At 51.6% G+C, this 13581-nt stretch overlaps 1 protein-coding gene across 9 annotated transcripts in view; it reads left to right on the top strand.

The window, feature by feature from the left end:
• Window positions 1–13581, top strand: part of apbb2b (amyloid beta (A4) precursor protein-binding, family B, member 2b) — a 107190-nt gene that overhangs the window by 71266 nt on the left and 22343 nt on the right. For all 9 annotated transcript variants that reach the window (XM_064344393.1, XM_064344395.1, XM_064344394.1 and 6 more), the window contains one exon: window positions 3942–4069. In XM_064344393.1, coding sequence (XP_064200463.1) covers window positions 3942–4069 — 128 coding nt within the window. The remainder of the gene's footprint in view (window positions 1–3941; window positions 4070–13581) is intronic.

The following is a 13581-nucleotide window of genomic DNA, read 5'->3' as shown; positions in this document are numbered from 1 at the left end:
GTGGATAATTGCGAAGGCTGCTAATTTGGATGTCAGGCGTGATGAATGCTGGCCTTTTGTCTCGCAGGTCTAATTTGTTCTTTCTGCGCGGGCAAAAACCACGGCACCGCCACAAAGGCCTGCCAAGATATCATTATACATTACGCGTCAGACAAAGGCGGGCGCGTAACGTTCAATTTGCCGCCAAAAAATAAAAAGACGCGTGCTCTGACACCGAGGGCTTTCTCCCCGCGACGCGAGTGGCGAGCGCGCGCGACCTGCGACGGCGAACAATTACGAGTTCGGAAAAAGTCGCGAGGCGCGAAAACCGAGTGCCTGAGAACTTTTCCGGAACCTTCTCTGCCGCGACCTTTCGGGCTCGCAGTCAGGAGGCATGACTTTGCCCGGGGTGTTGACAGCGAGTGTGAACGACGCTCAGAAAGGCAGGTGGCGGTGGGTGGGGGTTTAGGAGATGGGGGGCGAGAGCCAGCTTATGGAGCCGCCTGGAGGAAGGGTCTGTTTTTTTTTTTTGTTTTTAGGACCGAACATTTTACCTTCCAGTCCCAAAAGGGGGTTCTGTCGCTGCTTGGTTTTCTCGACCGCTAGGACCTGGGGGGGAGGGGCGGACTGCTGAAACAGGCCCAGGAGCCTCAGTACCCCGAGAGTGGGGCGCGCGGGGCGGGTACTGGGGGCCGGTGAAGAAGCGTAAATAACGAAGCGAGCCCACACCCACCCCCCCCCCGCACCCCCGCGGGCGCTCCCAGTGTGCAATTCTCCAGCCGCGGCGCGACACTGCAGCAGAGCACAGCCGTAAATCAGGCGCGGCTGGAGGGGGGGTTGGTGGGGGACTGTGGCGGTGGCGGCGGTGGTGGGGGGTGGGGGTGGCGGTGGGGGTGGGGGGGGGCAATGACGGCTCCCCCCGGGCAGAGGACGTTTCTGCAGCATTCCGGCACGGCGTTACTCTGGGTTTTTTTTCTCCCCCCAACAGTATATTAACCCGCATCTCTCTCTCCGCGCCGCGGAAAAGATCCGGCGCCCGACGCGCGCCTAATGAAAAGAGCGGGAGGCGCGTCCGCGGCGGCACTTTGTCACAGATTAATATTTCATCGTGTCGTCGGCGCCCTTGGCCCGGCCTCTCCGCCTCGGACCTGGAAATTTCCCATCAGCGGGCGGGTCAGAGGTTAGACTCACTGAGACCCTCCCCTGAATTTCAATGCGACCCGGTGGCGGTACGGGGGCCGGGCCCGACGGGACCGTCGAATTGAATCCAAACCGTCCGTAAAGGGAAGGCGGTTTCGTTTTTTTGGTACGGTTTGCGGTTCGTTTTATTTATTTTTTTTAACGGGACCGGTGAAATATCGCCCCTGACGCGTGCGGGAGAGAGAGACGGTGATTCAGCCTGAGGCAGTGATGCGCTGACGGGGAGCTCGGCGTAAAAACGGTCCCCGGGGTAACCTGATTATGAGAGCGTCGCCGGGGGGGAATTAGACCGCCTGCCGTCTCTCCCACTCCTGTCACTGCGGTGCGGAAGGGGGGCTCCGTTAGGGTCCCCCTCTGACAGAACCCCCAAAACCCTCCAGCGGCGGCAACCAAACCAATACGGACGGAGTGTAGCACAGTGGGTAAGGAACTGGGCTTGTAACCGAAAGGTCGCAGGTTCGATTCCCGGGTAGGACACTGCCGTTGTACCCTTGAGCAAGGTACTTAACCGAAAATGATTCAGTATATATCCAGCTGTATAAATGGATACAATGTAAAAATGCTATGTAAAAAAGTTGTGTAAGTCGCTCTGGATAAGAGCGTCTGCTAAATGCCTGTAATGTAATGTAATGTGTTCCTGGAGATCTACCTTCCTGCGGGTTTTCATTCCAACCCTAACAGAGCGCGCGTCATGCTGCAGCTGGAGATCTCGTTGAGCTGCTAATTAGTAGAATCGGGCGTGCCGAATTAGGGTCGAAATGACAAACCTACGGGTTGGTAGATCTCCAGGGACAGGGTTGGTTTCCACTGCTCTACGGCGTAGCCCAGTGTACTGCACGCACAGGCTCATGACGTCAGTTATCTGGGTTGGGGTTTTAGCGACGTCTCCTATCTCCTTTTGGGAGCACGAGGACTCGATCTGTATCTGTAGCTGTTGAAGGAGGCGCGCTTTGTAAGGAGTTTGAAGAGGATGGTGAGATCACCAGGAACAGGGTTGGTAACCACTGGTGTAGACAGTATCACACTGACCTACAGGACAGCTGACTAAACACAAGGCAGAGATGGTCAGGATTTCGATCTGGGCTGTGGAACTTAACAGTGCGCCCAAGGGCTAATGCCTTAGCTGGACATTCCACTAGGAAGCTGTGAAAATGGGCTTTATGGTGTTACAAATGAGCAACATCAGTGCTGTTCATTGTGCATTGTCTTGGCTGTTTAAAAGCTTGTAGGCATGCGCAGGCTGCCACAGAAACCAACATGCACTCTCTATCAGCGATATCATCATACAAGCTGCTCAGTTTCAAACAGCTTCCCTTAGTTTTTTTGATTTTTAAAAAAAACGAAGCCGTTAATTTTCCAATAAGCCGTTCGTTTTTCTTCCCTCTCTGCGGCCTGACAACGGCGTGCATTTCGACAACACATTCGCGATGTCTCCCCTATTTGAAATTTGTACAATTGGGCATTTCCCCAAACGCGAGCATCGCCGCGGCGGTCTGCGCGAACAGCCGGCTAATTCGACGCCGACACGAGGAGCGAGCGGGAGCGTAGCGTCCAGAGAGCGGGAGAGCGTTTCGTCGCTCGAAAACGCGCAGCTGCTCCAGGACTGGAATGACGGACACGGGCGTCTGCCCTACCGCCTGCCCTGTTACTGATAACAGCCAACAAAATGGTTTCAGGAGGGGGGGAGGGGGGGGGGGGGTTGAATCCAGGCCATCGCGAGTCTGTTAGAAATCATTTTCTCGGTTCGTCTACATTGGTTGCTCGTGCAGGGAACAATCGCCCCTCCCACCCCGTCCCCACCCAAGCTGTCCCCGAGGGAGCCAGGATTTACATTCGCCATTTTCAGCCTGCTAATCCCATTGAGTGCTAGCTTCAAGTCCTGAATTTTTTTTTTCTGTCATGCTTCTAGCGAGACTCTTTAGCAAACTCTTTAAGAAGAAGCTTTGAAATATTCTTAGCATTCAGGCGGTTAGAATTTTGAATTTCTACTTTTAACTCGTGGAATTTACCCAGCCCCTCGATCATCCTTCTCCCACAGTCTTATGGGCTCGTCTCTACTCTACTTTACCTTTCTGCTTCAATCCCTTTTTTAAAATTCATGGTCCCGGGAATTATTTCGAGGTGTTGTGAAAATCTACAAACAGCGCTGCTTCATTGACTGTGAAGTCCCCCTTTCTGGGACTGCAGTACCCAGTTCAGAGCTGCCCTTTGCACGCTCGACTTAACTTAGCTGTTATTGAGCTCAGCTTGTAACCACAGGGTTTCAGGTTTATGCCTCAGCCAGTGGCGCTAATGTTTTACCCTTATAAAAGGGGAATATCCCCCGCATGTTACATATACAGCTTTCCCAATATATCACTTGCGAAATTATAAGCAGTTAAAATGGCTGCCGTGAATGCTCAGCTCTGTAAAGGAGTCATATGAAAGTCCTGCACAGTGGAAGTGTTTCCGCATTTGGGTATTGTGTGAGGTAAGGTCAGATATGTTTACCGTGGTTGTGTGACGTCTGTGTATAGGACGGAGTGTGGCACAGTGGGTAAGGAACTGCGCTTGTAACCGAAAGGTCGTAGGTTCGAATCCCGGGTAAGGACACTGCCGTTGTACCCTTGAGCAAGGTACTTAACCTGCATTGCTTCAGTATATCCAGCTGTATAAATGGATACAATGTAAAGTGCTATGTAAAAAGTTGTGTAAGTCGCTCTGGATAAGAGCGTCTGCTAAATGCCTGTAATGTAATGTAATGTAATGTGTTCGTCTCCCAGGGGAAGGACATGTACCTGATTCTGGAGAACAACATGCTGAACTTGGTGGACCCCATGGACCGCAGCGTGCTCCACTCCCAGCCAATCGTCAGCATCCGCGTCTGGGGCGTCGGCCGCGACAACGGCAGGTAAGGAGCGCGGGCTCGCAGGTCTGCGTGACGATGCGCTTCGCGCTCGCGTCACGCGCACCCTCACGACGGCCTTCTCCGGCCTGGAATCGATCGGGTTTTGTCCTTTGCTATACAAATGAATGTGAGCACGTGTGTTTCTTTCATAGACACGGTCTGACATAATAGTCATTGAATCCAGGTCTCTGGAAAGCATTCTTGCTAACACATTTGTCTCTGTTTTTATATTATTGCCAATATATAATCTGAAAATACTGAGGTTTATAGAGGCGCAGATCAATTGTCTGCACGGAGAGATTTTGCTGGCACGTTATATTCTAACTTTGAAGTGTCTCCTATGAACTGAATGTCTTTGTTTCACTTAAATGATTGAGGGGTTTGGCCAAGAGTTGGACTGGTTTATTATTATGCGTGGTGTTACAATGAAAAGGGCTGTTGGAAACCAAAAGACGTGGGGGATTGTTTCAGTCGGACAAATATGAAGGCTTGCGTAATGTCTGCTCGAGACACACAGGACGTGTCCCATGTACAAAAATAGCTAATGGTGCGTTCATTCACCTTTTGACCAACGTGAAGTGATCTCTGAGACGAGCTGCAGTGGTGGCTTGTCTGGCTGACAGGCAGCCTATCCCATCTTCACATACATGATTGGTGCCTGAGGATTCGTATTTTCACTATTAATCAGCGAGGAGCTGGCTATATATTAGCTGAATAAACAAGGTGAGGAGAGCTTTATTAGTGACAAGATTACTTCGTTAATTTTAGCATTTGTGCTTCTGCAGCATTACCTTTCCCTCGTTAGCCCGCTAATGGCCTCAGCTGTAGCTTGTTAGCCAGCTAACGTGAGTTAGAAAGACCCACACATTTTGAATCAGAGGTACGCCACTGCTAATCATTATATGTTTGTATCATCATTTTAGACTCGCTTGTATTAGGAATGTGTTTGATGACACGCAGGTTTTTTTACTCGCGTTTGTAGCGGAGGATAATGACTTCAGTTTGACTGAAGAGACGGTGTGTCTCCCAGGTGTTCTCAGCTCGTCTTCGAGCAGTTTTGTCGAGCGCTACCGCCGCAGTTTCTTAATCCACATAATTCTCGTGACGTTCCTAATACGCCTCTGGCAGCTCGGACTATCCGGAGCTCGGATGCTGACGAACGACTCGTGGAAAACTGCCGCAGCGGTGATAATCCAAGACCCCTGAAATCCGGGCTTGTTCGCTTTTCTCTGATTTTGCAGATGGTACCATTTTATTTTTTTGTAATAGGAGTTTTTTTTCTCACATCACCATAATGATCTTAGACAGCCCCTAAAAAGCCAAATGCTGCCATCGCGTAACACCTTTCTCTGTTGCAAATTGTGCAGCTCGTCGGAGGGCAAGCAAAGGCGGCCAGGTGTTTTCTCTCTCCAGAACCACTCTCGCACATCCAAAAAATTGATCCTACATTTTTAAAATTGCTTCTCCTGGCTTTTAGTCACCGGGGAGTTGAGACCATTAAAGACAGAGAGAATCTTACTCGCTGGTTTCTTTGGAGAAGGTTTTTTTGAGGTTATTTTGTATTATTTTGTGTCTGTGCACTAGCTGTTGAGAATATGATTGTACAGAGAGGTTCATTGGGCATTGGAATATAGAGCTGGTCTACATGTGCTGTGATCATCATACCATCAGCACTACATTTGCGATGCACTAATACATTTTTCTATGGCATTTTCTTTTACATCCTTTGCTTAAATTAGTTATTAATAGGCTATTATAAGTAGTGCAGTGCAGGGTGTGTTTTACTGGTGTGCATGCCCTGGAAAAACACAGTGTATAAACATATACACAATGCTGTCTTTATATGCCTATAGTTATATTGCCATTAAGTGTGAACTACAACTACTGTTATATTAACGGTTTTTCTCATGAAATCCGTGCTGTTGTAGTCATTCCGCACTGAGACGCGCGTTGATGATGTCATAGTTCCAGCCGGGGGGGAGGCGCAGGGATCGGAGGCCGAGGCGAGTTTTCCGCGGCTATGATTCTCCGTGATTTGTGCCCGCGGCTGTCGGGGAGGCAGAGGTGGGCCCGGTGCGACGGCGCCACGGCCGCTTTTATAGGCCGCAATCTGGACTTTTACTGCGCGTCGTTTTGGCCCGGTGGACATTTTCCTTCCCGTTGTCTAGTTACCGCTTCATCTCTCATTCGCCGCATTCGCCTGGGGGGGGGGGGGCGCGGCGACGCGTACCGGAGTCTGATGGCCAATTTGGCCGATCGGAGGATTTGCGATGCTAGCAGCAAACGTCCACTCGAAACAATCACCATGCCGGCATACTCAGAAGAAGTGTTTGGGCGCTGTTCTAATGTGAGAGGCTGTCTGCACCTCGTCTAGCTGTGAATGGATTGTAAAGAATGTGTGCGGCATCTGGTTTGGATTTTGTGTTTATCGGGTCCAAGATGCAATGGAGTCTAGATTCTCATGTGCTGTTAAATTCTGTCATCTTTTTTTTTGTTCACGTTGCTTGAGTGCTTAGTTTTATTTCCCGTTGTATTTTTTCTTTGTCTGACTTTCTTGTGAGTTCTCGTTATGCGTTCTTTGAATCTTTTTTCCTCAGTTTGACTGAGCACTGATTCCTTTCCTGTCTGACTTCACTCTGTTGATTGTAATTTTTCCTGACTTTGACTCTGTCAGGTGTCGTTTGTCTTTATATAGCCGTAGCTTCCACAGACCCTGCTATTTGTGACTTTCATGTGGGAATGTGGGTTAGAGATAAAGAGAACCAGCAGGGGTGACATTCTCTACAACAGGGGCGAATGTTTTACTGAGGCTCACAGTTATACTCCACCTTACGAGACCCGGGCCTTGGTCCTCCCCTACACCCTGCCACTCCACACACACACACACCAAAGTAAGTGAGGTCATCCGTGCTCACCTTGGACAAGCAATGAATCAACGAATAGCATATAAATGAAAAGAGGTGGTGTAACAGCCTGATCTGTGTATGAACGGAGCGAAACGTTCGCGTAGCTGGCTTGTTGTTTAGGCCGAGCTAACGGCCGAGGTTGACGGACAGGCGGAATCGCTCGAGAACCCGCCCCGTTTCCTTTATGTTCGGAATCAATTTTTTTTTTTTGTCCGTCCTCAAAGCTTATGAAACTTTCAGGGCTCAGGTTGCCACGGTAATGGCGAAAGCGTGTCGGGGGTGGGGCAGCCGAGCGGAGACGGACCCGACGACGGCGGGCGTTCGCGGGGGGCCTCCCATTACCTCCTGCCCCCCCGCCCCCCGCCCCGAGCCGTGCTTTAGGTAGTAATTTATATGGACTCCGAAAATGAATATATGCATTAAACAAGCACTCCGGTGCCTGATGAAAGGTCACCCTAACGAATCTCGACAGTTTGATTTTTCCGTCTGGCTAACGGTGGGCCCGCGATGAATGATTGATGATAAAACAATATGCGCTGATGCAAGTTTAATCTTATAACATGCCGGCGAGGAGCGGCGGCTTTTTTTGGCGGACTCTTACCCTTACCCCCCCCCCCCCTCGTACCTGGCTCGTTCTCATACGGGTAAGGGTGGGGGGGGGTGGGCGTCGTGGTGTCTGCAGTCCGCCGCGGACTGCAAATGAGCTCTCTGCCCCTGTCGCGGCGCCCGGCGGCGTTGAGAGCTGCTCTCTCTTTTTTTTTTATCGATCGCCGAGACGACCGGGACGTAAAACATCGGGCCGTAACTCCCCCTGCCCCGCGGGAGTCGGGAGGACAAGTTTGGAGGGAGCGCAGCGCAGGGGGAGGAGGCGGCGCCCGTCCCCGAATCCCTTTACGCCACCCCGTCCCGTCCCGCGCAGCGCCGCGGCCCGACATCAGAGGGCGCTGTTTTCAGCGTCGTCATCGACGCTGGGGCTGCAAGGGTTTCGATCGCGGGACCAGGGTCTGTCTGCGTGCGCAGTAAAGCTCATTAGGGCGTGCGATGAGCCGCATTTATTTATTCATTTATTGATTTTAATTTATTATTTTTTTCCACTGACCCTCGGATGAGGACATACGCTGAGGTTGAACATAAATCTCACGACACACAAAGTCTGCAGAAGCTAAACACAAACTGCGCCATACGCACCACTCAAGGCCGCACGTGTTTTACTTTGTGTGCTCGCCGTTTGGGGGTTCAGGCCTTGTTTTTGCTCTCTTTCTGCGTCTGTGTAAAAGCGTCTTTGTGAAAAAGCACCATACAAATAAAATTCATTTGATTTGATAAAAAATGTATTGTCTCATTAAACGTAAAAGCGTAAGTACAACGGCATGTCGTATTGTAATTCAGAGGCATTAGTACCTCTGTCGTCTTTGCCGCGCGCTCTTATTCTGAAGGATTAGCTTGCGATCCCGGCAGACGCAGTCCGTCCGGTCGTTAGACTCTCTGGGCGGCGCTGCAGTGTGTGTGTGACGCACCGTGGACTCCCGCGAGGATGAAGGGCGTCCCAGAGCAGGCGGGCTGCGGGGCTGAAGGGCGTCCCCAGACGGTCTGTCCGCCCGGCAGCGTGAGGACCAGCGTGTGAAAGAGCTTGTGGGGACTCTGTGGACTGCACGCACACACGCGTGTACCTGCGCAGATACATGTATGCATAGAGAGAGGTGCACGTGCGCTCGCACACAGGTTCGCAAACAGTAGATCAACACACACGCACACACACTCACACGCTCTCACACACACACACACACACACATACAGGCACACAAATGCACACACAGACCCACATACACAGGTACGCACACACACACTTGCAGGTCACTCACAGATGCGTACATGTAGATGTACATGTACGGCAGATGGGATGTGTGTGTGTGTTTGTGTGTGTGTGTGTGGGGCGGGGAGCGGGACGGTAAGGGAAGTGCAGGTGTGTTGTAACGTCTCTGTTCCTTACGAGCGTGGGGGGAGGAGAGGAAGAGGGGGAAAATGCTGTGCTCGACACTTTGCGCCGCGGTCCGCCCTCTCCATTGTCTATGAAACTGCATTCCATTGCTCTCTCTAATTATGGCCTCTTCTGTGGAGACCTGCATATCTCTAAATGACCCTCCTTTTAAAGTGATGTTAAGGTCATCGCAGGTGGAATCTATATGGGACACCTACGCATGCGAGCACCGCAATGGCTGGATGTACTGAATAACGATGAGAGAATTTATTATTTCAAAAGTAACGGCTTCATGAAATGTCCAGGAAATGACTCGCGCTCCGGCACTTTCGATTGGCCGCTTTTCCACATGAAAACCTCGGTTCTCATTGACGTCGCGTGTTCACACCTAATTGTGGCTGTGACGGTGCGATCAGGGAAAATCCATAGACTTCAATATTACCGCCCTGACAAATGTTTTTTTCGACTCTAGGACCGGTTGCCATAGTTACAGCGGCCCGACCCAGGCCATAATCGTATGCAAGGGGAATGGCAGAGGCGAAAGATCAGAGGTCACGGATGACCTTTTTGGTTTTCTCGGACAGTAATGGTGTGGACTGTCAGTCAGACAGACAGGGCCCATTGTAAGGCCGTCGGCCTCTTGATAGATTATTTTGTGGGGGGGGGGGGGGGAGTTGTGCGTGGTTACCGTGTGACTTCCCTGCTTCAGCTCGCGCTTTCCGCGCGTGATGCCCCCAGAGTGGCGTTGCTTTCGATAGCGTTGTTTTTTTTTTTTTTTCCACACGCCACTGCGTTCAGCTTGCTGTGCAGGTTCGACCAAACAAAGCATCTGTTACCGTTTGTTTACTTTGTCATTTCTGCTACCTCAACTTCTGTATCTTATTAAGTCCGCTTCCTGTGGGCACTTTGCCTTGTAAGTCATTTTAGACTTCAGCGACCGCGAGATGAATGTAAACGTAATGCTACAATTTCACAGTTGTTTAACCGGTACGTATTAGGCTGCGGTGTGCTAATTTCGCCACTTACATACTAAGCGCCGCTATCGTTTAAGCGTAGCGGTTAAACCTGTTTGGCTCGCGAGCCACAGCACTAGACGCGACGGTCCGGTTTCCTGCGGCGGCCGTACATCGGGGGGGACGGGTTTAGCGACGCGCGGCGGCGAGCGCGCTCAGCGCCGCCACAGCTTCCGAATGCGCCGTCCAGCCCTGGCGGGGCTCGGTTGCGTCTCGCCCCCGGCCACGTGGCTACATCGGGAGAACGCCGCATCGCCGCTGCTGCGACCGCACGCCTCAGCGGGACCCAGCGTGCCACAGGAATTCTGCTGAGAGCTCAGCCCAACCCTTCCCCCTCTCAGACTTTCTGTGTGTCTCTCTCTCTCTCTCTCTCTTTGTATCTCTCTCTCTCTCTCTTGCTCCCTCTCTCTCTCTCTCTCACCCACACACACACACACGCAAACACACATGCACACTTAGTCATTCCCTCTCGCTTTTTGTAGCACTTTCCGTTCTCAGTGTAGGTTTGCCTTCTAATTCCTCTCTTTCTATTGATTTCTCCTTTCTGTGTACTCTGTTACCCCTGGTCTTTTTCTCTCTCCCTCTCTCTCTTTCTCTCTCCCTCCCTCTCCCTCTCTCTCTCTTTCTTTCTCTCTCTCTCTCTCTCTCTCTCTCTCTCCGTCTCTCACTCCCTCTGTCTATCTCTCTCTCTGTCTCTCTCCCTCTCCCTGCCTGTATCTGGTTCGCTGGCTCCCCCCTCTCCCTCTCGCCGCATTGAGGGTCGCGGAGGCGCGGGGGACGGAGCTCCCTGCCTGAGTGACAGGAGGCAGACCAGAGAGGCTGCTCCCTCCCGGACACCCCCGTCGGAGGCTCCCAGAGTGGCACCGAGCGAAAGCCGAGCGGAGAAGGAGGAGGGGGAGGAGGAGGAGGAGGAGGAGGACGAGGAGGACGGGGGGAGTGGGTGGGGGCTTCGAGCGGCTGTGGGGGGGTGGGGGTGGCGGCGGGGGGCGGGGGAGTGTTGTGGGGGGTGGTGGTAGGGTGTGGGGGTGGGGGGGGGGGTGAGGAGGAGAGCTCCGTGCTCGGAGACAGCGGGGAAAGGCATACACTCCTCTGGCAATGTGGCTGACGACCTGCACAAACGGAGCGATGCTGACATAGGACCGGCCGCACGCGTTCTCCGGGGTGAGTAGCCTCCTCCTCTTCTCCTTCTCCACCTCTCCGCGAGGGTTGCTAAGAGGGGGGGTGGTGGGGGGGTGGGGCGGGGGGGGAGGTTTGGCTAAACGCCAGGAGCCAAGGCTCCGAAATCTGGACATAGGAAAACCCTCGGCTACGCGGCACAGCTAGAGGGAGAGTGCCTTGCCTGCCTCTACAGCTGCTCTGCCTTTCCGTGACAGATAGCCAGCATTGTGATCAGCCGCACTGCTGATCGGCTCGAACATGTGCTACTCTGACAGTTCTGTGGTGAGAAAAGTTGGTGCGCGTGCGTGCGTGTGTGTTCACCTGCGTGTGTGCACGCACTGTTTCACAGGCGCCTGGTGGAGGCGGGTCACAGTGTTGAGGGGGACGTTTCTGCTAATGGGAGACGAGCCAGATATTTTCCCTGAAGACACTTGCATTTTTTTGTATGATCTTCCTTACTGCTAAACACTGATTTGGCATCATCGTTTGGAAAGAACAGAAAGTGATTCGCGCTGGAATGCTAGTCATTTGCTCAGGTTTGAAACGATACCCTGCGGAAGTAGTTTCTTGGGAGCGCATAACAGTTAATTAAAGAACTAAAATCATTCTAATTGGGCAAGTCTGTGGCTCATAGAAAGTTGCTGGCTTTGTGTACTGTTCACGAACCCTGAAAAGGTCACAGTTGTTGTTCTGTTTTACCCATGTACCAGGCTGAATATTAAGTGCGCATGAATCATTGTCAGGGAAGCCTCTTGAATGTGTTATTTAAAAAGTCATCAGCCTGCCCACTTTCCAAAACAGGAGAGATGTTTCTGGGTGTTCCACGGAACATTCTGAAATGCTTTCTCGTACCAGCTTTGTGTGACAGATGGTTGTAATGGTAGCTGAACTCAAATGAGCTTATAAGCGGTCGTGTGCGTGAAATTGCTCCAGGGTGTCGACAAAAGCAATAGCCCCTGACCCATATCACATGAAACTCTCAACGTTAAGTGCTCAGTCTGTGGATTCGGCCTTGAGCCAGTAGGCTTTGACAGGGGAAGGTGTACCCCAGGGGCCCATCCTTGGTCATTACTTTACTCTTTGCAAGCCAGTTTGTGATGGATTTAGAAATACATGGCGAAATATGGCTGGAGCGATCATTGGGGAGAGATTTTTTTTTCTCGCCTTGGCCTTTCAATTCTACCTGTTCCTTTGGACCCAGGATTATCGCTCACCTGTTATTTATGTCCGCATCTGCTTCCGCCGTTCCAACCTTGACATTTTGGGGCACTGGGACGGAAGACGGCGAATGTGAGAGCACGCGCGGACGTGCTTCCAGGCTACGTCGTTAACCTTTATTATTTAGCAAGTCTCTTGTTTGCCTCCCCTCCCCCTCCCCTCCCCTCTCCCCTCCCCCGGCCTGTAGTCTTGCCGCTAGGTTCCAGCAGGCTGCTCTGCATTATACATGCTTTGAGTGAGAAAGCCTCCTGCCTTCCTGCCTTCCTGCCGCTCTGCAGGCACTCCCCCCCCTCCCCCGGTCCCCTCTCTCCCTCACCGCTCTGACATATTTTTCATTTCCTCCTGGCAGCGAGGGACGGGGCCCCCCGCGCCACGCACCGCGGAGGTTAGCGGGACGCTCCCGCTCGCCGCTCTCCCTGCCCCAGCCTCCCCGCGCCGACGTCGTAAATTTCCTCCCTCCCCCCCCTCCCCGCCCCTGCCCCCGCCAGACAGCCCTGTTCCCATTGGCCAGACACTTATCTGCCTTTAATTAACATGCGGATGATTTAGCGCAAAAGGCGTCGCGGTGTCAGGCGGTGCTGGAGACCAGCCGTGCTCTAAGCTGTTGGGGATTGATGTCTGACGGAGCGACTGTGTGATGTGTTAACCCCTTCCACTGTGTAGCTTGAAGACCCTCGCTACATGCTTGGATTCAACCTTTGGCCATATTTACTTAAAGTACGAGGTATATCGAAGTACCTTGGAATGTTTTGTTTTTTTTAAATGCAGGATTTTTTAAATTTTGTTTATCATGTGATTATTTTGCAATTGTCTTTAGTGTGGTATGATTGTATGGTTGTCTTTTGTCTTTGTACAGTTCTTTTTTAAAATATGCTTTTGCAATAGGAACCATAGCTAACTAGTACCACACCTTGGAGGTGAACCCCAGGAAATATATTTTGTTGGGATTACCGAGCAGATAAACGAGTTTTCACAGAATTACAACTAGTGCAAAGTCCATGGCCTAAGTGCAGACAGAGGCTGCATCTTAAAAGGAAGGCAGTTGCATCCTTAGAAGTGAGATCCCTTCAAAGGTAGTGTCCTGGTGGAAAATAAACCACAAAGGCTACACATTTGGGACACACTTTGAAGGTACTATGATGTCAAGGAAAGTAACGTGATTAGGATGCATGCTAAGCAAGTTAACTGTCTAGTTCATGGAACGCTCACCAAGGCTTAAAAACATTAAATATATTATTCCTG

This window comes from Anguilla rostrata, chromosome 7, assembly GCF_018555375.3.
Source record: "Anguilla rostrata isolate EN2019 chromosome 7, ASM1855537v3, whole genome shotgun sequence".
Lineage (NCBI taxonomy): Eukaryota > Metazoa > Chordata > Actinopteri > Anguilliformes > Anguillidae > Anguilla > Anguilla rostrata.
The sequence above is the reverse complement of the archived record's forward strand: the minus strand, read 5'-3'. Positions and strand labels throughout refer to the sequence as shown.